The sequence below is a fragment of the Chionomys nivalis genome, chromosome 2 (assembly GCF_950005125.1).
Source record: "Chionomys nivalis chromosome 2, mChiNiv1.1, whole genome shotgun sequence".
NCBI lineage: Eukaryota > Metazoa > Chordata > Mammalia > Rodentia > Cricetidae > Chionomys > Chionomys nivalis.
Window position 1 is genome coordinate 67,110,674 of NC_080087.1, and position 25,279 is coordinate 67,135,952.

General features: G+C 39.1%; 1 protein-coding gene across 3 annotated transcripts in view; it reads left to right on the top strand.

The window, feature by feature from the left end:
• The first annotated feature begins 3,592 nt into the window (after positions 1 to 3,592).
• Positions 3,593 to 25,279, top strand: part of LOC130864495 (zinc finger protein 54-like) — a 48,654-nt gene continuing 26,967 nt past the window's right edge. Inside the window, exons 1-5 of one of the 3 annotated variants that reach the window (XM_057754996.1) lie at positions 3,593 to 3,641; positions 5,918 to 6,007; positions 10,834 to 10,925; positions 13,021 to 13,147; positions 15,174 to 17,150. In XM_057754996.1, coding sequence (XP_057610979.1) covers positions 5,974 to 6,007; positions 10,834 to 10,925; positions 13,021 to 13,147; positions 15,174 to 17,014 — 2,094 coding nt within the window. In that variant the 5' untranslated portion in view covers positions 3,593 to 3,641; positions 5,918 to 5,973 and the 3' untranslated portion in view covers positions 17,015 to 17,150. Of the gene's footprint in view, positions 3,642 to 5,917; positions 6,008 to 10,833; positions 10,926 to 13,020; positions 13,148 to 15,173; positions 17,151 to 17,845; positions 18,119 to 25,279 lie in introns of those variants that run through there. The other 2 variants (XM_057754977.1, XM_057754968.1) reach the window with 2 other exon arrangements.

Here is a 25,279-nt window from a genome sequence, read left to right on the forward strand (position 1 = left end):
GATTATTTTTGCTTGTTTTGAAGTGACTGAATACAGTTCCAGTCTGGAACTTTAAGATAGGCAGACAAATACTCTTAATCCACATCTTCAGGTTGAAGGACATACAGCTTTTCTCAGGATAGAGAGGTTGAAAGATACACTTTTAATCTGGGCCATTTCTGTTGGAAGCCTGTATAAGGATCTGGAAATTACAATCATTTTGCTCATTGTCTGTTATCTCATTTTATTCCTAGCACATCCATTCGTTCACTGGCATTGGAGCCTACTTCTTTGGAAATTCCAGCATATACTGAAGATCAGCTGAGATATTCAGCCTTGTGCACTAAGTACTACTAAATTTTTGGACTATTTAGTCACATCTAGCCCTTGTTGGATTACCTGGACAGCAAACTTAAAATCAATCCAGTAAATCCCCATTATATATAAGAATATATAAATTTATTCTATCAATTCTGCTACTCTAGAGAACCTCAACAAATACACTAAGAGACACAATCTCAAAACAAAATTCCCGGTCCTCTGCCTCTTTATACACCCCCTCTCCAAAAATGATGCTTGAGCCTTAGGTTCAAGAGTGTTTTACAGATGTATCCAGCGGGCCTTATCTCCACAACTCTACATTTTGGTTAGTTGTAGATATTTGCAGTGGTCTCTGTTGAAAAGAGAAGTTTCCCCAGTGGGTGATGGTGCATGGCCTTTAATCCCAGCATTTGGGAAGCAGAGGCAGGGCGATCTCTGTGACTTCATAGCCAGCCTGGTGTACAGAGCAAGTTTCAGGACAGGCTCCAAAGCTACACAGAGAAATTCTGTCAGAGAGAGAGAGAGAGAGAGAGAGAGAGAGAGAGAGAGAGAGAGAGAGAGAAAGAAAGTTTTCTTGATGAAGTATTAAGACTAAGCTTAGCTGTGGGCACAAGGAAAAATATTTAGCTGTTTGTTAGGGATTATGATGGCTTAATAAAAGTTGTTTGTTTTTCTCCAAGATTCATGTCTTCACCAGCACCAGAAGGAAGCTGGATTTCCACTACCAATCAACCATGGTGTCTAAAGTTTTGTTAAGAGGGTCTTAAATCCAGTGAAAGAGATGCTTACTTCCACCAAGGTATGCTTGCCACTACTGCATCCTTAGGGCTACTGTGCCAGGATGACGATTGATGTGCTTCATAGGCATCATAGCTGCCTAGGACTGTTGGTTGAGTCCCTTCTTTGGAAGATTGTATGGTATTTTGGGTACCATGAAAGCTATTCTTCAGGGACCAATTTACATTATTTTGAGGCAATGTCTCTGTGTTCCTCCAGATGTTGAAATCTCACTATGTAGAGCTGGATGGTCTTGAACTCAGAGTTCCCCTTGCCTGTGACTCCCAAGTGCTGGGTTAAAAGGTTTGCATGACCTTGCTGAACTATATGTAACTTTTTGTTATCAGACTTTTTTGTTTGTTTTTTGAGAGAGGCTTTTGCAATGTAGCCTTTGCTGACCTGGAACTCAGTCTGTAGATCAGGCTCCTGGAACTCGCAGAGATATGCTTGCCCTCTATCTCCTGAGTGCTGGGGTTAAAAGTGTGTGTCACTACTGCCCATCCTGTTATGCTTTGACAATTACCCAGGGTAACTGCACAGTCTACTTAACAGAAATGTGTGACCAACAAGATCTCTTGTTTACTGGACTTAAAGACTTCTGGTACACTAAACTGGAAACTCTAATTGAAATAAATGAATATAACATACCAGGTGAATATAACGTACCAAATTTGAACTACATGAAATAAGTAATATAAACAGAACTCAATCTAAAGCAGTTATAAAACATCACCTTTAAAACAACCCCATGACCAGACTGACAGGATTCTACCAGAACTGCAGATAGTAACAACCAAAACGGCTTCTTAAAATACTTCTTGACCCACAAAAAAGGAAAAGTTCTTGACTTTTAGTATTGCTTGATATTACACCAGATAATGGGTGAGCATGGTAGCACATGCCAGATTCTAGAGGCAGAGTTAGGTGAATCTCAGTGAGTTCAAGGCTGCCCTGGTCTTCAAAGTGAATTCTAGGCAAGTCAGAGCTGTTACAAAGAGAAAAATCTGTCTTGAACAAACAATAGATAGATAGATAGATAGATAGATAGATAGATAGATAGATAGATAGATAGATAGATAGATAGAACCAGATTATAAACAAATGTCTGAGCTCAGGAAGATGGCAAATGCCTTTAATCTCAGCACTCCTGATGAAGAGGCTGACTGATCTCCGGGAAGTGAAGGGCACCTTAGTTTACTCTTTAAAAAGTAGTTCCAGGACTTCCAGGATTACACAGAGAAACCCTGTTACAAAAAAAAAAAAGAAGAAACCAAAATAAAATTTATTATTAGCTATTTCACATTTACCCACAGATGTATACATATACTCATAGCCTGTGTGTGTTTGTGCGCGAGCACCTCAAATCCTGCCTGCCCTCACCTCCTATCTCTATACTGCTCTCTCTCCTATCTCTATCCTGGTCCACAATTCCAACACATCTCTATTATGTTCCCCTCTATTCATTTTCCTTTGGGATTCCCTTAGATTAACCAGGCCCATCTGTGAAACTGTGGATGGTGGGTTTGGAGTTACTATTGGAGCCTGCTGGGCTCAGCAGAGGACTAGAGCTAAAGGCAGTGATTCTTCCACAATTCATTCATAGCCAACATTTGAGAGGTAAAGTGTGGGCACTATGAGCTTTCCCCTTCCTAGACTGATGGTGGTCTAATGTGAGGACAACGCGAGTAAGTACAGCTGCTATGGGTTACTGATTACAACAGCTGTAGCAAGTCTATAGCATGGCATGTCTTAGTCCTTTCTCCTTTTCCCTGCTTATTCCCTTTCCTCCTCCTCTTCCTCAGTGTTTCCAGAGCCACTGACTTCTGTAGGACTGGTACCAAATACCTTCCTTATTTTCTGTATCTGGGACAGCAAGAATCTCTGCATTCCCCATTGCATCTTTATAAAATTTTATATTTTACCTAAAAAACACCTTTAACATGAGTCACAGAAGAGGAACTTGTTTCTGAGTGAGTAAAAAGACAAGACCACCATCTAGTGGTGAGAACGTCACAGCGCTGGATGAACTCATCTTTGGGCTGTAAGCAATGGGGTGACAATGACACGCCCCCCCCCCTTTTTTTTTCCTCAAAATCCAAGTTTCTGAAATGTCTCTCCCCAAAGCAAAATTGCAGTATTTGGTTTTGGCTTCTCATGTTTGTGTTAGCGATGGACGGTGGCATCTGAATTTAACCTACTATTGTTTGTGTAGGTAGGTAACGTAGAGGTTAGGCTGCCTGTCTTTTATCTGAAGGGTTCTGAACTCACTGTCGGGTCAGATACAGGGATGCAGCGTCCTCCTAGATTCAGTTCTGGTCTAGGCTGGCAGCAAGCGTGAGGGGAGGCTGTGCAGAGCGGGTCCAGGGCAGCCTGACAGCTGGAGCTGTGTGGATGGAAGCCTGAGACGCAGGAAGAGCGCCCGTTCTCACTGGGGAGGGGACACTCAACCGGAAATAGCGTTTAGAGAAAGTCGTTTGCCACTGGTCAGGTGTAGAGGAAGTGCACGCTGGGCGGGGTTAAAGGAGATACCTGATTAAAGCTGGGAAGGAGGATTGCTGAGGCCGGTAAGTTATTAGGAGGAGCTAGACAGAAGGGACGAGTACCGATTCCCTGTCGGGGACCTGCACGGTGGGGAATCCGCGTTGTGCAGACCTGGGTGCGGAGGACACGGCCTGGTGTCACGGGGACGCGAAAACTCCCCGGAGCCGCAGTCGCCGCGGGGCGGCCTGGGAAAGTCAGCAGCGCAGTGGCGGGAACCGCAGCCCGGCGGCCCTGGAACCTCCCAGGTCAGAGGAGCTGCGGGGCTGGGACCCTGGAGGGAAGGGATCAGGGCTGTTTCTCCGCTGCTCATAAGGAAACTGGCTCTGAAATTCTACTGTGGATTTCTTGCCCTCGTCGGTACATTTTAGATAATATGACTTGGACCAATCCTGACAGGTTTTTTTTTTTAATTGACCTTCTGATTGCCAAAATATTCTCATAAAAATAGCCTATTAGAATATTTGAATTTATGTGTTGATGTTTGTAAATACAGTTCTCTGTGCTGTGGTGGACAGGGCAAAGCTCTTCAAATTTACGTTCATCTACCCCAACTTTCGTGTTACACCACTTCGCAATTCAAGAGAATGGCACACAGAACTAGGGATTTTGCATTTCTAGAGCTCTTTTATATATTAGTCATGAAATGAACGCCTGCAAATTTAATTGAATCCAAAAGTATATTTTTTTGCGAGCTCCATAGGTATGGTTGTAAACATTAACGTTTAAAAGTAAACTTTATTTGCCTTTAAATTTTCATATGACACGTATATACTTTGTGATGGAAATAGAGCATTTTTCTAAATATTTACTTATTTTATTATGTATATAGTATTCTGTCTGTGTGTATGCCTGCAGACCAGAAGAGGGCACCAGACCTCATTACAGATGGTTGTGAGCCACCATGTGGTTGCTGGGAATTCAACTCAGGACCTTTGGAAGAGCAGGCAATGCTCTTAACCGCTGAGCCATCTCTCCAGCCCTAAATAGAGCCTTTTTAAAAAGTGTCTTTCGCAGACTTGGTGGCATACACCTTTAATCCCACCACAGGGGAGGCAGACCAGGTGGGTCTCAACGATTTTGAGGCTAGTCTGGTCTACCTAATGAGTTCCAGGACAGTCACAGCTTCATGGGGGAGACCCTGTCTCAAAAAAGGAAAGAAGAGAAAAGAAAAAAAAGTGTGTATTTTTCTGCTGAGTTCTTTATGTGCAGCTTAAAGATGGGAAAAACGCAGTATGCTTTCTATAGTATTAGATCACAGTATTTTCACAGTTACAAAAGGTATTATAAGCTACATGGTGGTGCTGGTCACGCCTTCAGTCCCAGCATTTGGGAGGCATACACAAGTGTTCTGGGAGTTCCTTGCCAGCGTGGTCTACAGAGCAAGTTTAAGGACAGCCTGCTCTACACAGGGAAACGTGTCTCGGGGGAGAAAAACGAAAAAAGGAATGAAAAGGTGTTAAAGTATAAAATAATCTTAGGAAGTATCTTTTGAATAATTACAATAACTCATCTACATCAAAAAAATAGCTAGAGTAGCCTTTTGTCTCCTTACCTCAAGAAAATCACTCAGTACATGGACGCATGATCAAACTTATTTTTTGATTCTTGAATTTGCTTCATTTTGACATATGAACTCACTGCATTGCTCTGTCTGCCTCCAAACTTACCAGGTAGACCAGGCTGTTCTGGAACTCATAGAATTCCACCCACTTGTTTCTCCCAGGTGCTAGGACTAAAGGTGTGCACCAACACAACTGTTGGAACTGAAACTGTTGGTTTTTTTATTCTGTGGTCTGTTGACAGCCAGTAGTGTGACATTGGACTTCTCCAGGAGGAGGGGCCATGCCTGGACCCTGCTCAGAGGGCTTTGAACAGACACTGGATGTTGCAGAATTGCAGTGATCTGGTTTCTGTGGGTGAAACTGCATTGCTTCAGACTCCCTTGCTCCTCCTCAGGGTGTCTTGGCAAATTACCCTGCATGTGTGTGACCCCTTGAGAGATCTAAGGCTTCTATCAAATTGGGGCTATGGTAAATTCAGAATGTCACTAGTGTATAATATTCTTGTCCCAATAATTTAGTGTTGTTTCTGAACCTGAGTTTTGACTGAGCTGTTATTGGAAGTGGCATTCAAGTTACACAAACTGAAAACACTTTCTAAATATTTTCAGCATTCTGATATTGGTGGCAATTGGGGAATCACTTGTATAATCCTGTAGTTAGTTTTCTCTTCATCTACTGAGCACAGTACTGTGTTAGAAATCCAGGTGCTTTCTGAAGAATCTCTTTCTCATGTGCAGGGTCAACTGATCACCCAGACCTGTTCACTGTGCTGCAGAACAAAGAGGCCTGGAAGATGGAGAGGGAGGAGACAGTAGCTAAGGATGCAGGTATTTGGAGGGATTGCAGAAGGGATGGCAAAGGGTTCAAGTGAATGTGGAAGCAGGACATGACGTCAGTTTTGCCGCATTCTGTTTCATTAGAAATATTCTGGAGACTTCCATGAAGAAAGATCACAGAATTAAAATTAAAAAAAAAAATAGCAGCAACAAAGTGTTACATGCTACTACAAATAGTATGGTTTAATAAAAAAAAATTGTAATAGGAAAAAAAAATCACAGAATTATCCTGTAGTAGGTTTGAAAACAGGTTCTACAGAAGAATTGATACTAGGAGTCAAATAAATTTTATTTGACTATGCATTGTAGAATGAGACTGCTTGTTTGTTTCCTGGCTGCCCAGACTCAAATAATAAAACAGAAACTATATTAATTACAACACTGTTTGGTCACTAGCTTAGGCATATTTCTTGCTAACTCTTACATCTTAAATTAACCCATTTCTATTCATCTGTGTATCATTGTAAGGATGTGGCCTACCGGTAAGGTTCAAGCTGGTGGCTGGTGTCTTTCTCCTTTGGTAGCTACATGGTGTCTCCTTGACTCCACATACTCTCTCTATGTCTATCTCTTCCAGCCTGGCTATAGGCTGAAGTAGCTTCTTTATTAACCGGTGGTAAGAAGACATACTCAGAGGATAAAGAGGGGAATCCTACATCAATGAATTGTGAGGGATACTGTCATTATTTGTTCATATCACTGATCTTGTCATCATTCCATATTAATTGGTTTTCATTTCTATGAATTTAGTGTATTATAAAATGATCAAATTAATACCTCTAGGCTTATTTATTGTATTCACAATCTTGAAGCTTTTGATATTCTAGCACATTTTCTGCTTTTTAGTGTTAATGTCGCCATTATTTCTGAAAATAATACCAGCATAGTTTTATAAGAAATCAGAAAGTATATTTACAGACTGTCACTCCATCTGTACCGTCTTCCCATGGTGATCGCCTGGTGTCCATGGTCATGACAATTCCTTGTGGTTTCCATTGCTGTAATTTTAATATACTGAGAGATCACCTCTAAGTTTAATCCTCTTAGTATTTTCTGCCTCTGTTGTTCCTTGGTACTTTCAGGATTACTCTCTGTAAAGCAGGCTAATGGGATTCAGATAGGAATTGCTTGGAGTCTTAGGGAAGACAGACCGCCCTCTAGGTTGTCTTGTTGTGTTTGAAAAGAACATGAGGCATGTGTCAATTTTAACATGCTTTATGTATTCTCCTGTTTTCTGTCTGCTGCGGATATCTGCATTCCCGGTTTTGTCACATGTACTCTTCTTGTTGGTCAAAGACTTTCTGTCTAATGGACCGTTTTATCATTTGCTGTCACTCTTTATTCTGTATTTTGATACTTTTATCTTGATCTTTCTGTCTCTATTGTAATTATCGTAAGTCTACTGCTGTCCATAGTCATAGCATTATAAAAAATTCATTCTTTCTCAATATTTTCCATCTTTAGATATGCAATGACTTTTCTCATAAAAGTACATATTTTAATTTCAGCTCTCATTTTTCTTTCCTTGAATTATGTATTTATATCTTTTGCTTAGATAAAAATAGGTGAAATGCTATCTATTTACACTTCAAGAAATTACTGAAAGAGATGCATTTGTTATTGTTTAGGAAGTTGAGTGTGGACACTGACTAGGCAGATTTGGAATCTTTGTATATTACATTGGTATTATTAAGACCTATACTTTATTATTTTTATGTACATATTGACCATTAGAATTGCTGTTAAGCTCAGTTTATTCAATTCATTTGCTTATTTATTGAGTATGTCATTATTTGCTCCCTTTGAATTTTTTTAATAGATTCTGGCTTTTGATCCATTGTACTATAAATAGATAGCCAATCAATGTATATGCTTTGTACGGTGTCTCTTCATACTTTTAATTGATTTCCATGAATTTTTTTTTTTATTTTACACAGTACTGTTTGTCAGTTCCTACTGTTGTATCAAGTGTTACCCCTTTGTGTTACTATGCAGGATTTACTATTTCAGACCATATATGAAAGTCTCTGATTCAATGTGTGTAGGAGAAATTTGAACCTGGGTTCATGTTTTTCTATGTGGATAAATACTTTTCCCAGTACCACTGTTTGAAGAGACTATCCAGTCTACAACACGTATTTGTGTAATTTTGCTGACATTCCCCTGGTCATCGCTATTAGGCAGGTTCTGGATCTGCTGCGCTATTGCGTTAGTCTGATCTGGAACCGCAGTGGTGTAACTCGAGCATTATAACATTTTTCTGGAGTGCTGTGTACCCAGGGAATTTGTGTCAACATAAATTCTCGAGTTTTCTTTACAATTTCTGTGAAGGTTATGGTGGGAAGTTTAATGTCATGCAGTTTGAACTTTGAATATTTGGTGTTTGATAACCATATGGTGCACTCTTCTCTATTTCTCCAGCTCTCAGAATTCCTTAGTGTTTGACTAGGGTTGAGGCCTAGTGAGCTTTCTCTTCCCATGTTAGCATGTCTCTTGGTGTTGTCCTTGTTCTGCTCCTGTTTAGGCCGCCATTTGTAAGATTTGAAGCATGTATCTTCTCTGACATTTCTAGGAGACACAATGTCAAAGCAAATGTCCTATTCTTCTGGCTCTTACACTGTTCCCATCCTCTGTCTCTCAATGATTCCTGAACTTTGGTAAAGGAGTTGTGTTGTGTATGTGTCAGTTGGAACTGAGCATCACAACTCTACATCTTGACTGATTGTGATTTTGTATAATAATCTCTATTCATGTTCTCAAAAAAAAACTTTTCTCGATGAGTGGTGAGAACTACATTTATTTCTGGGAATAAGGAAAATTTTTAGGATACAATTAAGGATTTTGTTGATTTAATAAAGTACTAGTTGTAGTTCTCCACCAAGATCTGTGCCTACACTAGCCCTAGGGGAACTAGCTAGGTTTCCAGTAGCAATCATGTTTCCCTGTCCTTTGGAAGGTCTGCAGTCCAGTTAGAAGCTGTGGTCACCATCAAGGTGTGTGTGCCACTCTTGCACCCTGACAGTTATCATGCAGTGCAGATCATATTTGTGGTTCATGGTTGTCGTAAAGGGGCAGGACTGTTGGCTGGCTCCCTCCCTTGGAAGCTTGAATGTTGCCTTCAGGTACCATGAAAACTAATCTACAGAAAGAAGGTTTTAGGTTCTGATCCAGCTCTAGTCCTTTGTCTTCTGTGACTGAATTGCATGACTTCTTCAATAATAGAGACTCAACCTCTGGGAGGCAGCCATGGGCAACAGTAATGGCCTATAATGGTTAGTGAGTCTCTTGCACAGCTGTAACCAACAAGTTCTTCTCATGCCTTGTGTGGGTGATTTTGTTAGAAAATCCGTGGCTCTTGTGGGGAGAGTTATCAGCGTTATCATTTACACTCTAACATATAAATATTCAGACATGTATTTTAGGCATTTTTCCTTAGATGGATAATATTGAAGGAAGAGATGGATTCCTTATGACTATTTAGACATCCTTACTGGTTTTCTTCGGTGTTTATCTCTGTCATTTCGCCATAATTAAATCCCTCCCTGTTTTTCCATTTGCCCCTTCAGATCACTTGTTCCATGTCACTCCCTTCTCTATTACCTACCCGCTCACACCCCACGGTGGTCTCCTTTTACTTTTCTGGTTACTACAGTTGTGGACTCACATCTGAAGATTCGAAGCTAGGAACTTCCTAGGAAAGAGAACAACCATTGTCTGTCTTTCTGGACCTGGGTTACCTCCCTCAGAATGATTTTTTATGGGTTCATCCATTTACCTGCAAAGCTCGTGGTTTCAATTTTCTTTACAGCTGAATCGTATTCCATAGTGTATGTGTACCACACTTTCACTATCCATTTGTCAGTTGAAGGACGTTAAGGTTGTTTACCTTTTGTAGCTATTGTGAGTAGAGCAGCTGTGAACATGACTGAGCAAGTGTCTGTGAAGTAGGATGTTGAATCCTTTGAGCATTTGCCAAGGAGTGGAACATCTGGGCCATATGCTATATTTGCTTAACTGAGGATTCTTTTTTTTTAAAAAAAAAATATTTATTTATTTATTTATTTATTTATTTATTATGTATACAATATTCTGTCTGTGTGTATGTCTGCAGGCCAGAAGAGGGCACCAGACCTCATTACAGATGGTTGTGAGCCACCATGTGGTTGCCGGGAATTGAACTCAGGACCTTTGGAAGAGCAGGCAATGCTCTTAACCACTGAGCCATGTCTCCAGCCCTTAACTGAGGATTCTTTATATTGATTTTTGAGAGTGGCTAGATTGGTTTTTTTTGTTTTTTTTTTTTTTTTGTTTTTTTTGATAGGGCTTTTAATCCCTATGGTTTTGCTTTTGATGTTGTTGGTTTAATTATCCACAGTATTCCTCTTCCTTCTCTATGGGAATTAGTGGTTTGCTGTCTTTCCCATGGTTTATTACTTCCCAGTTCCTATATTTATCTATTCTTCAAATGAAATTTATTATTTCCCATTTTCTTAGGGATAATTCCTCTGATTTTTTCATTTATATATTTTGCTTTTGATGTGTTGTCTTCTGTCCAGCTTTGTTGAAATGAATTGTTTTACGTCAAAAATACCTTGAACTCCACTTACATCTCCATCAGTTTTAATATAGGATTTTTTTGATGCAATAATATCTTTGGTAGTGATTTTTTTTTCTCCAATCCTAAAATGTTGTTGCATGATCTTCTGACTTTGGGAATCACTGGCCAGATACCTGGTGTATTCTGTTGCTTGAGTCTTTTCATGTGGTTTGACATCCTTTCAGTATTAACTTTTTCTTTTTGATCCCTTATATAAAAGGCCAACAAGCCATATATTCATTGCTCCTGAAAGAGAAGCTTAAAGAAGAGAAACAGAAAGAAATGGCTGGCTCTCCAGTAAACATGTCCCAGGTCAGTGGTCATATCCACTCCTTTTCTAGTAATGTTGTATGTTCAGACATTGCAAACCTATAATTTTCTGGTTCTGATTATTTTTTAAATTTTATTATAGAAAATATACAAACAAACAAGAACAAAATCACACACTGAAAATAACCAGATCTACAGAGTACACATCCTGATGTACTTTCATGTAGTTAGAGTAGTAGTTGGGAACAGAAGCTCTTGAGCCTCACATGGGATTTTATATTTTCAGTATCAAATATATTTTTCTGAACTTGTCTACTACGAAAAAGAAAACCTGATGAAATTAGAACTGGAAAAGCTCTTAGCTTGATATCCTTTTTCAAAACTTGTGTTCATTACCTGCATTGAGTACTACCTCAATCCTGACACCTTGTTCTCTTTCTTCATTTCCTGCTGTGCCCACTTGTACATTGTTTTCATATACACATGTGCTTGACTAGATTCTGCAGACAAGGGAAAACATGGTTTCTTCTTTCACTTAATATTGCATATTTTAAATCCTTCCATCTTCCTACAAATTTTATTCCATTTTTTTCTTCTGCTGCATAGTATTCCTTTCTATATGTATACCATTATCATTGTACATTCGTCTTTTGTTAGACAATTTACTTGATTACATAATTTGGCTATGATGAATAATGGAGCAATGTATCTGAGGTGTAAATATCTCTATATTGGGGTATGCAGTTCTCTGGTTATCTTCCCAGGAGTGACAATCCTGGGTCATGAATTAGTTCCATCTTCAATTTTTTTCAGTAGTCTACAGACTTATTCCCACAGTGGCTATATTATTCCACAGACCCCCACACATAAAACAGTTAATGACGGTCCTTTCTTCTGTATATCCTCTCAGCATTTGGTGTCAGGTTAGTGATGACAGCCATTCTCGGCCTGGGGTGATGCACTATTTCAAAGTAATTTTAGTTTGTATTTCCATGGTGACATTTTAAAGACCCTGAAGACTTGAAATATTTATTGGCCATTTATGGTTTTTGTCTTTAAAAAAGTCTCTGTTCTCTTCATTTGCCTATTTGCTGACTGGCAGTTTTATTTCCTTGGTATTTAGTTGATGTAATTCTCAGTAAATTCTAGGTATGAGCCCCTATCGAAAATGTTTCAGGTACAGATTCACTCCTATTTGATACAGCATGAATACTAAAAAGCACACTGAGGACTACAAAATTCAGACACAATAGCTCAGATTTTCTCCAGAGCCATTCTTCTGTGGTATATTATATTAGGAAAGCACTGAAAAGTGACTATAATTCTCAAACAATTTAATATCTTCATTTACTCACAGGAAGTCTATCTCACTTCTGAATGCATTCTCAGTTACCACACATAAATGTACATTTACAACTTAGCTGCAACTGCAATCATTATGTGGCGTGGTTTTGGATTCCACTCAGTTTGTATAATTCTTTCAGAATGAAATATTCTTCAGAACTTCTGAAATTGTTCTTGTCTAAGTTGCCTTATGCCTATTACTTAAAATTTTAGATTATATCAAATGTGGCTGATATAGATTTTTCTATCTGCTTGGTAGTGTAAAACTTGGTAGTATACAGTGCTGTTGCACTCATATTATGGTGGGGAAAAAACAAAATTCTTTGCCTATAAAGTTAATAATGAATTCTGCCTTCCTTTCTCTTTAGTGGACTAGCATTGCACCTAGAATTTAAACATACATACTTAGCATGTTATAATATAGAGTTCACAGAATTGATTCACTATCAATATTTTACTGTGATCCTCAGGTATAACATTTAAAGCACATTTCCTCATCACCATTTTCCTTCTGACACATGTACACTCTGATCCTGTAGGATATAAACACAGCATCCATAAAAGATAAATAACCATGTCCACACCTTAAATACCTGTTGTTTTGTGTATATGCATGTGAGACTATTATTTCATTCTATATTCACAGAGGTAAGAAATTTATTATACAAGGTGACTATATTAGAAATCATTTTTGGTTGACTGTCTTCACTCATCTACATTTCCTCAAGACTCCTCAAGTCTAGGAAAGCACTCTGTCAAGGATCACCTGCTCAAACTGTACTTTGTGTTTCAGGGTCTGTTGACTTTCAGGGATGTGACTGTGGACTTCCCTCAGGAAGAGTGGGAATGCCTGAACTCTGCTCAGAGGGCTTTGTACATTGATGTGATGTTGGAGAATTACAGCAACCTGGTCTCTGTGGGTGAGATCATTGTGCTTCTAGAATTCCTATCTCATCATTTGTATGTACTGACTTCATAGCTTATAAACTCCATTAAGCTGCCATGGAAACAATAGGAGACTATTGAAAGACTGGTAGGAGAAAATAACTTTTTCATGGAATTTACTTTTTTCTTTTCATTTTCCATGTTAGCGGTATCATGCACCCTTCATTTTGGTTCCAGAATACATTCAGAAACTTAGTATTGTATAGTATTTTTACCCATATATAAGAACTCCATGTCCGTGATTGTACTGCCATGGTTTTGAATTCTGAGAAGAAATTCAAGGTATGGAAACTGAAAATTCTCCCTAAATATGCTGAAGATTGTGACAGGAAATAGCAGTTGGAAGTCATTCCTGTATTCATCTACTATGTGTTCTCTTCATGTAAGGAGCAGAATACTATGTTAGATGTCTGTATTTCTAAAATTCTAGCATGGGTCATGGGTTACCTCACAGGACATTTGGATTATTGCATGCAAGGCAAGCCTGGTCACCTGTGCAGAGAGAATGAGTTTGCCCTGGAATGTCGAGAGAAGAGAGTAGTCATAACAAGGGTGGGCTAGTGAATGAACGGGGCAACAATCATGGCTTCCAGTTAAAGAGAAAACAAGAACTGAGAATGTTTTTGTGATATTCAATTCCACTTGAAAAGACTCTTTTTTTAAAAAAAAAAATTATTTATTTATTTATTATGTATACAATATTCTGACTGTGTGTATGCCTGCAGGCCAGAAGAGGGCACCAGACCCCATTACAGATGGTTGTGAGCCACCATGTGGTTGCTGGGAATTCAACTCAGGACCTTTGGAAGAGCAGACAATGCTCTTAACCTCTGAGCCATCTCTCCAGCCCCTTGAAAAGACTCTTGATCATTTAACATAGTGTAGTCTTCTGTCTCCAGGATTCATTCTGTCTGTTGTAATTTCTGTTAGAAGCTGTTGTGTCTATTGCACCTGAATTATGATGACTTAATAATTAGTACAAAATGACGTTTTATTTGACTCTGCTGAAATGAGACTAAAATAATTTTCCAAATTTTGAGTTTAATGTGAGAGTCCATGGATTAGGATTATTCTGTAATTGTTTTTCTTGCTGTTGTGTCTTCATATTAAAATCTTCATTTTCTTTTCAGTAGAGAACACACAAACCCCGTTCTGGGAAATACTCTCAGGAATCGGTGTACAGAGTAGACTTGAGAATAACCCTATCAGGAAAATTAAGAAACACAGCAGTGTGTGTAGCTCAGACAGTGAAGGATAGAAATTAGCAATAGCTGCCCATGATAGCCCTGCCTCAAATAATCTAGAGCCTCTGATGTCTGGCAGAATACTGTCTTTACATCCATTATTATTTTTTTCTTTTCCTCCTCCCTCCCCCCGCCCCATTTTTTCAAGACAGGGTTTCTCTGTGTAGCTTTGGAGCCTGTCCTGGAACTTGCTCTGTAGATCAGGTTGGCCTCGAACTCACAGAGATAGATCCTCGCTGGGATTAAAAGTGTACATCACCACCACCTGGATGCATTTATTACCTTTGAAGAATCTAATGTGTTTTTCTAGAGAAAGAAATAAACCCTGTGATGCTTTAGACTTTAATCCTTAAAGGAATTGGGTCTCCTGAACAGTATTCTGCATGGACTATCACTAGTAAGTGTAAATAATGTGAACCTGGGATTGAATTAAGCTCCTGTTTCTCAATTTCTGAGAAGAAATATTTAAACATAGAGGCATGTTTCTAAATATAATTAGTCAGTGAACTGTATACCAAAGCTAGTTACTGATTCCTCAATTATATGATCTGTCCTGTGCTGTTAGACATTTTTTGTAAAGATGAGATATCTATTATCACAGACACTTGAAGGCTGTTTAGCTGTTTTTGTGAGAATACATAAAATTACAGTAAAAAAAATGTCTAGTTCCTGGTAGAGACATCTTAAAGTGACAGTCATTAATGAAATGTTTAATCTTGAACCAAACTCTAAAATTCTGAATTTTACTCATTTTCAGAGAACTATTGTAAATGTGATCCTGTCCATCAACAAGTGAAGACCAAAAAGGAGTGTTGTCAGTGTGATGAGCTTGGCAAAGTGCTTCATGACCCCTCCACATGTGCATATTATAGAACAAGTGAAACTACAGAAAACTCTAATAACTACAGGTGCAGTAGTCACGGGGATGCCTCTATTGACTCATCAAACCCAGATAGACATGAAAGCATTCACACTGGAGAAGAACCTTGCAAACCTAAGGACTGTGAGAAATCTTTAAATTTGTGTCCCAACATTACTCAAGATAAGAGAGTCTACACTGCAAATAAAGAGCAAAGGCAGGGAGAATATGATGACTATTTTGACTCTACATATAGTCTTTTGCAACAACCAATCTACATTAAAGAGAAACCATACCAGTGTGGGAAATGCAAGAAATGTTTCAGTACTGCCTCAAGTCTCACTGTACATCAGAGAATTCATAATGGAAATAAACCCTACAAATGCAACTTTTGTGGCAAATCCTATAACCAGTGTGCAAATCTTAGAATACATCAAAGACTTCATACTGGGGAGAAACCTTACAAATGCAAAGAATGTGGAAAGTCTTTTCGACAGTCTGCAGCTCTTAAAAGCCATCTAAAAATACATACTGGAGAGAAGCCTTATAAATGTAAGGAATGCAACAAATCCTTTGCCCACCTTTCCAGTTTCAGGACACATCAAAAAATCCATACTGCTGAGGAACATTGTAGTTGTCAAGAATGTGGCAAGGTCTTTCATCAACTTTCACACTTTAGAAGACATTATAGACTACATACTGGAGAGAAGCCTTACAAATGCAACGAGTGTGACAGAGCATTTACACACTATGCATCTCTTAGATGGCATCAGAAAACTCATTCTTTAGAGATATTTTACAAATGTAAAGAGTGTGATAAGTCCTTTCTTGAATTATCACATCTCAAAAGGCATCACAGAATCCATACTGGTGAGAAGCCTTACAAATGTGACATATGTGACAAATCCTTTACTGTGAACTCAACCCTTAAAACACATCAAAAAATTCATACTGGAGAGAAACCTTATAAATGTATGGAATGTGACAAATCCTTTATCAAGTGCTCACATCTTAGAAGACATCAGAGTGTTCACACTGGAGAGAAACCTTACAGATGTAAGGAATGTGACAAATCTTTTCCTGAGTTTTCAACTCTTAGAGCACATCAAAAAATTCATACTGGAGAGAAACTTTACAAATGTAGGGAATGTGACAAATCCTTTACCCATAACTCATATCTTAGAACACATCAGAGAGTCCACACTGGAGAGAGACCTTACAGTTGTGAGGAATGTGCCAAACCTTTTACTACATGCTCATATCTTAGAGCCCATCAGAAAATGCATACTGGAGATAAACCTTACAAATGCAAAGATTGTGATATGTCCTTTCTCCGGATTTCTAGTCTTAAAATACATCAGAAAATTCATACTGGAGAGAAACCTTACAAATGCAAAGACTGTGACATGTCCTTTAGTCAGATATCAAATCTTAGAAGACACCAGAAACTTCATACTGGAGAAAAACCTTACAAATGTGTGGAATGTGACAGATCATTTAGCCATATGTCAAATCTCAGAACACATCAGAGAGTTCATACTGGAGAGAGACCTTACAGTTGTAAGGAATGTGACAAATCTTTTACTAGGTTCTCCTACCTCAGAGCACATCAGAAAATTCATACTGGAGAAAATCTTCACAAATGCAAAGACTGTGACATGTCTTATATCTATCTTTCGAGTCTTAGAAGACATCAGAGAGTTCACGCTGGAGAGAAAAATACCATTCTCATGATGTGATGTAGCATTTCTCATTATTCTCTGCTTATAAACCCCAACATCATACACAATAGAAGCATAAATATAAAAAACTTGTAAAAGCCTTTAAAGAAGATTTAAATCTTAAAAAATATGACAGAGTTTATATTAAAATAAAATTGAGTACTACTAGCTGTGAAATTTTTTAAAATGTGTCTGGGTGCCGCAGACTGACTCTCTTGGAGATCAGAGACCGAGGGAGAACAGGGGTGAAGGCTTAGGAGAACCCAGGATTCGGCGAATGACAGACAGATACAACTCTAATGAGATTTGAATCTGCTGCAATTTTACTAAAATTCAAGCATCACTTTTAAGAGATTAGAGAAGGAAATTGACAGACATAAAAGCTTACATAGAAAAATGATTACAGGCAGTTGATTCTCAGCAAGTCTTGCGGTTGGGGCCAGGTGGGCAGAGCTTTTCTTTGAAATCCGTCTCATATCACTAACTGTGCTTTCTCATGGCCCTAAATCATATCTGCCCTCAAGGGAACCAAGGGAACCCAAACACCATTCTTTAGGATTCCACCCCCAGGGTTTGCTCCAATATTGAATGGCTGGCTTCATGTTATCAAGAATAGCCTGCCTTTTTTTTTTCTATCTAAAATCTACCAGGGGTTTCTCATTCTGGCTAGCCTCTCCATAAATGGTAACTCATGCCATTCCATACATTTTCCTTCATAATTTACCCATTTTCTACCAAATCTCCTATCATGAGCCCTTTCTATTCTAGGGTATCCATAAATTCCCCCAGAGAGCGAGCTGGAGTCTTAATCATGACATTAATGGCCTGAATCAAGGGAGGGGACCGACGCATCAGTTCCTCCGTATTCAAGGAGCCGTTGGGAATGTTTCCTGGTTCCTTGAACAGATTAAGTTTTTGTCAAGAGAAAAGTAGAACAGAAGAAAAAGATAGCAGAGCCAATGCAAGAAACCACCGCCAGGAACAAAGTGAACAAGGTCGTTGAGGCTGATCAGACACCACAACTCGAGCAGACTGCCAGGGAGCCGCTGGGGGCCAAGCTCCAGGAAGCACGAGCCCCTCATTTTGAGATGACCACCACCTGAGAGGCATTTTGTCACACAGGTGAGACAGCCGTGAATGTGGCATCTGGGTCCTTTGCCTGCAACACTTTCTGTGCATTACGTTTGCCTGGTGTCTGTGGATGCCAGTAGAGTGCATGAGATTCTCTAAAATGGGACTTCCAGACAGTTGTTCGTTCATATGTGTGTACTGGGTATTGAATCCTGGTCCTTTGAAAGAGGAACCAGTACTCTTACCTACTAATTGATGTCTCTGACCCCTGGGAAAGCTGTAATAAAATCATTTAGCTTAGTGGGGCAATGCTGATGGTACCTCCCTTTAATCCCAGCACTGGGGAGGCAGAGGCAGGTGGATACATGTGAGTTTGAGGCCATCCTAATCTACACAGCTAGTTACAGGATAGCCAAGACTGTTACGTAATGAATTCCTGTCCTGAAAACCAAGTAAGATGACCTAAAAACTGTTTATCTTGTTCAACATTCAAGAATTCATAATAATGGTAGACTAAGTAGTGCATGCCATTAATCCTAGCACTCAGGAGGCAGAGGCAAGAAGATACCTAGTCTGAGACTTTCCTGGTCTATGTAGTTAGCGCCAGAACTGATAAGAACTATACCCTCTCAAGTAAATGGTAGTAACATAAAAATATGTGACAAAGATCTCTGTACTGTACCTCACAAAATTCATAATTCTGAGAAAGCATATAAAGGTATGTCATATATAATCCCAATATATTTCTGTTCACTGGAAATCACACCCACCACACACACTGAATTTGACAAATCCTTGACCTAATGCTAAAATTGCCAAAATAAAAACAAATAGAGAGTATGAGATAAAACACAAGGAAATGTTCTAGTAGATACTTATCTTTTGTTCACTTTCAAAATCTTTAATAGGGTTAAAACTTATACAATAATGAAGGTGAAAAGCTGTAAAGAGATGAGCTGTACATCAAACAACATGAGTTTATCACAAACAGAATCCTCACGCACTCTGAGCTCGGTGATGCATGCCTTTAATTTCCAGTACTCAGGAGGCAAAGGTGGGTGGATCTCAGTGAGCACAACCTGGGCCATGGTGGAAATTTCATAACAGCCAGGGCTATACAGAGAAACTCCATCTGGCAAAAGAAAACTAAACAAGATCCCTAAAGATCAAAAATTCATTTTGAACTACTGTTGGTAGAGCATGAGACTCTTAATCTCAGGGTCATGGATTTGGGCCCCATGTTGTTCTATGGGACAATGGTTTGTACCCTGTCACACACATATATATATATATATATATATATATATATATATATATATATATATATATATTAATATTTATTTATTCATTATGTATACAATATTCTGTCTGTCTTATGTCTGCAGGCCAGAAGAGGGCACCAGACCCCATTAGAGATGGCTGTGAGCCACCATGTGGTTGCTGGGAATTGAACTCAGGACCTTTGGAAGAGCAGGCAATGCTCTTAACCTCTGAGCCATCTCTCCAGCCCCCCCTGTCACTTATATTTTAAATAAATGGTGATTGACTAGTAGCTAGGCAGGAAGTAGAGGTGGGGCAACGAGAATTCTAGGAAGAGGAAAGTTCTTTCTGGAATCGTGACCCAGCCACAGAAGAAGCAGGATGTGACTGCCTTACAGAATAACGTACCAAGCTACATGGCTAACACAGACAAGAATAATGGGCTAATATAAGTTATAAGAATTAATAAGAAATCTGAGCTACTAGGCCAATCAGTTTATAACTAATGTAGACCTCTGTAAAATTTCTTTGAGACTTAACGACTGCGGGAACCCGGCAGAACAGAAAACCTCAGACAACAACGTTGGGTGCCAATTTGTTGGAAGAGGTTTCTGTCACTCTCAGTCCCACAATAATCACTCAGAAACTATATTATTTGCAATGCTGTTTGGCTAATAGCTTAAGCATATTTCTAGATAACTCTTACATCTTGAATTAACTCATTTCTACTCACCTATGTATCGCCACATGGCTGTGGCTTACTGGCAAGTGTCCAGTGCATCTGTCCCTAGTGGCGACTACATGGCTTCTCCTGACTTTGCCTTTCTCCCAGAATTCAGTTTTCTCCGCCCTAGCTCTGTTCTGTCCTGCTATAGGCCCAAAGCAGCTTCTTTATTCACTATTCAATAAAAGCAACATATATACAGAAGGACTTCCCATACCAAACTACTGAAGAAAAATGTCTAAGTATTTACTCCACACTATAAAATAAAATGATATAACCACCATTAACTACCAGTAGACCCTCATAGAGATAAAGTAGACTTATGGGACCCTCCCTCAGCCACAATGAAATTTTATTTGTGCCAATATTACAGTTACTTTTTCTTAGTACTTTCAGAACAGTTATGAGTCTCTTTATTACCCACCATCAACTGAGAGAAGACTTATTTCAGCAGGGTTGAGAGTAGTACAAAGTGATACTTATAAACAAATACATAGTTGGAAGATTAACAACTTGATCATTAATAAAAGATCAATAGGTTTATCCTTGGACTATATTCCTCAAGCCTTGGTTTATGACTATGGCATGAGTTCCTCTCTATAAAACAGGATTCAAAACCAATCAAGAGAGTGGTTGGTTATGACCATAAGCAGTCATTCTAGTATTGTACAAGTGCACAAATCTTGCCTAGTAGGTTTTTATTGTAAGATGCAGAATCCAGGAGTAACTAAGACCATTGACATCATTTCTTGGCCAGCAGTCTATGAAAGGTAACCAGGAAGGAAAGTTTCCCAGTATGTTCAAGATTGCTGTCTTTCTATCTTGCAACCAAGGTGTTTGATGTCTTTAGCAACATCATGTACTTAGGGTGTCTAACCAAGAGCACTGGCAATGACCTCTTTTGTTTGGGGTGCATCTGGGGCCTCCCTGCCATTAAGTCCTAGGCAGAAGACTATAGTAATAGTTTTATTGTGCTTTAACAAATAAAGCTTGCCTGACAGGCAGAACTAAGCCACTAGAGACCAAGTGGTAGTGGCTTACACCTTTAATCTTACTACAATAGAGTCCCACACCAGAGACAGGAAGGGCTATGGCTGTGTGGGGAGAGGAATATAAGTCAGAAGGAGACAGGAGCTCAGTCTGAGGTTTGGTGGAGACGGATGGATTCTGAAGATGGCATTGAGGACAGGATCACCCCATTGGTCTGAACATTGGTAGAGGTAAAAGAACTGAAGTAACCGGTCACTCTGCTTCTATGACCTTCAGCATTAACACCTATATCTGTCTCTGGGTTTTTATTATTTTATATAAGTAAATAAACATTTGTTTGTTTTTTGATTTTTCAAGACAAGGTTTTTCTGTGTAACCGTCCTGGCTGTCCTGGAACTCACTTTGACCTAGTTGGCCTCAAACTCTGAGATCTGCCTGCCTCTGCCTCCCAAGTGCTGGGATTAAAGGCCTGCGCCACCACCACCTGGCATTTGGTTCTTATTATTAATACCAATTAGAATTCGTGTTACATCAGGCACCCAGTATTTTGGGTACAATCTATGGGGAAAAAAAAATTGTCTGTGGCTTTGCACGCAACGGCATAGGCCAGACCTACACACAGCTTGAGTAACTGCCTTGTCATCCAGGTTTTCCTTTCTTCTCTCCTAGAGGGCTTTCTCTGAACCCCTTGCTTGGAGTAATGCCAGACTAGATTGCTGCCTTGAAATCTAGTCAGGTTTTTACTGCTCTACACAGTAGCAATCAGCCTCACATCTTCATTGTCATCAGCAGCAGATTTGGTGAGAAAATTGGGAATTCTTAAAGGGAGGAATTAAACGAGTTTTTTCCCCACAATAAAAAATGGGAAAAACAATTATGGTAGAGAAAGTTAGGTATCTGTATGATTATGTAATGTATGATTTAAAAATGGAACAATTAAATGAAAGGATAATCAACCGGGATTGACATACTTTTAATTATCATTTTGGTAATTCTTGTTTTGATAATTCATGGTTTAATCTCTTAAAAAGTTGTTTGGTATGAGGGCCAAGGTACAGGCCTTACAAAACTTAATAAGACAGATCATAGAGATATTCAAATCTAGACAGAAGAATTTAAAGAAACTATTTCAGTATTGCAAAATAAAGTTAGAGAGGAACAGTCTAAGGTTTTCAAACAATGAGCCTTAATATATCCAGTAACCTTACAGAAATAGACAGTTGACAGAGACTCTGTAAGAACTGAATGGACTCCTGTGGCCATGATAAATTTAAGGAGATTCACAGAAGTAATTGACTCAGATGGCATGCATTCACTATTGGTAGAGCAAATGTTAAACTCGTGATCAACTTGCAATGGAATTATCCCTAAAGACTAAATAGACTTAGTTACAGCAGTCTTGGAGCTTGGTCCACAGTTACAATAGAGGACCTGGTTCAAAGAAGAAGCTAAGACCATTGAACAATAAAGTAAAGCTAGAGCTAACTAAATCTTCCAAGGTCAACTTCTTGGAGAAGCTAATGCTGATATAGAAAGGCGATACCTATAAGATGGCCATATCCTGGCTTTATGCCATGGAGCATCTTTAAATGCTTGGGACAGACTTGAAGTACAAAAGAAGACTGAGTCATTTTACTATTACTGTTATTTAGTCATATTACTAAAGTCATACAGGGTCCAAAAGAAACCTTCACTGATTTCTTACAAAGATTAACCTGTAAGATAATGGAATTTCATGAGACTTCTTCACACATCATTTCCTTTGGTTAACCCTCCCACTTTTGCTCCTTTCTTTTTTCCCACTCCCATCTAAACATTTAGCACACATTATCCAATACCCCATTCTTTTTTTTTTCTTTTTCTTTTTTGGTTTTTTGAGACAGAGTTTCTCTTGTAGACCAGGCTGGCCCTGAACTCACAGACATCTGACTGCCTCTGCCTCCCAAGTGCTGGAATTAAAGGCAAGCACCACTCCCTCCTGGGTCAATATCCCGTTCTTTTATAACACGTATATTCTGCTATACTCTATTATTGTGTTATTTACTTGGGTTGCAAAATGATAGGTTTCCATTTAGTTTCTTCATGAACATCTCACTTGAGTGGACCTTTCAGAAGCCCCCACTCTTGCTATCACTCCACTACATAATTGAAATTTAAGTATTCTGCTCCCATAATACCCCCTCTGTAATTTCATATCACCTATATTCTACTATGCATCCTCTTTTCTCCCATCTCTCTACTAATGGCTATTTCTAGATTTCTGACTTTTACATGTAATCTTACTAAAACACACACAAAAAAAGAAAGGTTGAAACTATGACCCACATATGAGAGAGGACATATCAGGTTTGACCTCTGGGAACTAGGTGACAACACTCATTATATTTTCTTGTTGCATTATTTACATCCAGATTTTGCTTTCTTATATTTATTTATAGCTAAGTAATATACCTTTGTAGATGTCTATCACATTTTTCATTTACCCATGATCAGTTGGTGGTCATCTGGGGTGATCCCATGTCTTAGATACTGTCATTAAGGCAGCAATGAACATGATGGGCAAATGCTCATTGGTCAGATGGCAAGTTTTGGAGTTCATATGCAGGACTGAATATTATGTATTAGTTTCTATTGAGATTGAACCCCTCCATCTTGAAGAAAACTCCTTAAAATGCAGAATATCAAAACAGAGGTAAAGGAACTGGATACTCTAAGGTAACTGGAAATATTCAATTATACAGAAAATGTCATGAAACTCAGAAATAGTCAATTTAATAGCTTTAGGAAGTCACAGAAACTGGCGAGTTCACTAATGCCCTCATGCCTCAAGCATATATAATCAATAAGGACTGCTGATACAGTAAACAATCTGAGCTGTACAGAAGGTGCTCAGACCAGCCATGAAGCAGACACAAGTCAAGCTGCCTGGACCAGACAAGAAAAGACAAGCTGCCTGGAGAGGTAGTGGGTGGCATCAAAGACACTTCCAACTTCCCTTGAACTGCCTGAAAGCTGTGCAGTGATTTGCAGGTTTCCAGCTTCTTTGGAAATCACCTTCACAGGGTGATGCAGTTGTCATTGATCCCTTCCTGCTCTGTAAGTCATCCCTCTCCCATGGTCTCGTAAGTTACACCAATAAAACTCACTTTTTCACTGGGTTTAGGGATGACTCAGTGGTTAAGTGCACTGTCTGCTCTTTCCAAAGACTCACCTTGAATTCCTAACACCCCCACATGGGTACTTAATCTGTAACCTCAACACCAGGGCATCCACTGCTCTCCTCTGGTCACAGAGAGCACCAGGGACATGCATGTAACACAGACATGATGCCTTAAAGAAAAAACAAATATAAACCTCATTGGTTCATCAAGTTAGACTTTGTTGGTTCCCACCTTTGGTTTGTCATTGGCTCCTTAGCTGTATTAACTAGATGTTGTTTTGTTTCCACAGGAATAGTGTCACATATAAGTTACTTTGTGTCACGCTGTAGTTTTCTTTCATTCATCCACTTATTTATCCAGGGGATTAGATGTCTCAAAGTGTTGAAGCAATTAACTGTTCAAGTTGTCCTTTGTATCATGTTAAAGAAGTCTTTTGTTGCCTTCTTCCCCTTTTATATTGGGGTATAAAAGTATATGAAAAATTAAACACAGGCAATTTCAGTATTCACTGGAACTCCCGATAGTATCCTATGTTTTTTGTTTTATTATTTTTATTTACATCTTCCTCCTCTTTGCTTACTTTTGATTCCCATACCCCTACCCTTGCAAGAGGTATTTTTGTTGAGGCTGTTACCCGACAGTCTTCAATCCAATGAAAAATGGTGGAAGATGTTTGCTTCCACCAAGGTGTGCTTGTCACTACTGCATCCTTAAGGTTATTGTGCCAAGATGACAGCTAATCTGCTTCATAGGCATCATAGCTGCCTAGAACTGTTGGTTGCCTTCCTCCTTTGGAAGTTTGCATGGTACTTCTGGTACCATGAAAGCTATTCCTTAGGGAGCAATATACAAAATACAAAACACAATATAAAAAATTATTTTGAGGCAATGTCTCTGTGTGATGGAGGAAGGTCATTGGCTAATAAAGAAACTGCCTTGGCCCATTTGATTGGTCAGCCTTTAGGTGGGTGGAGTAAACAGAACAGAATGCTGAGAGGAAGAGGAAGTGAGCTCATACGCCTTAGCTCTGCTCTCTGGGCAGGTGCGATGAAGCTCCGACCCAGGATGGATGAAGGC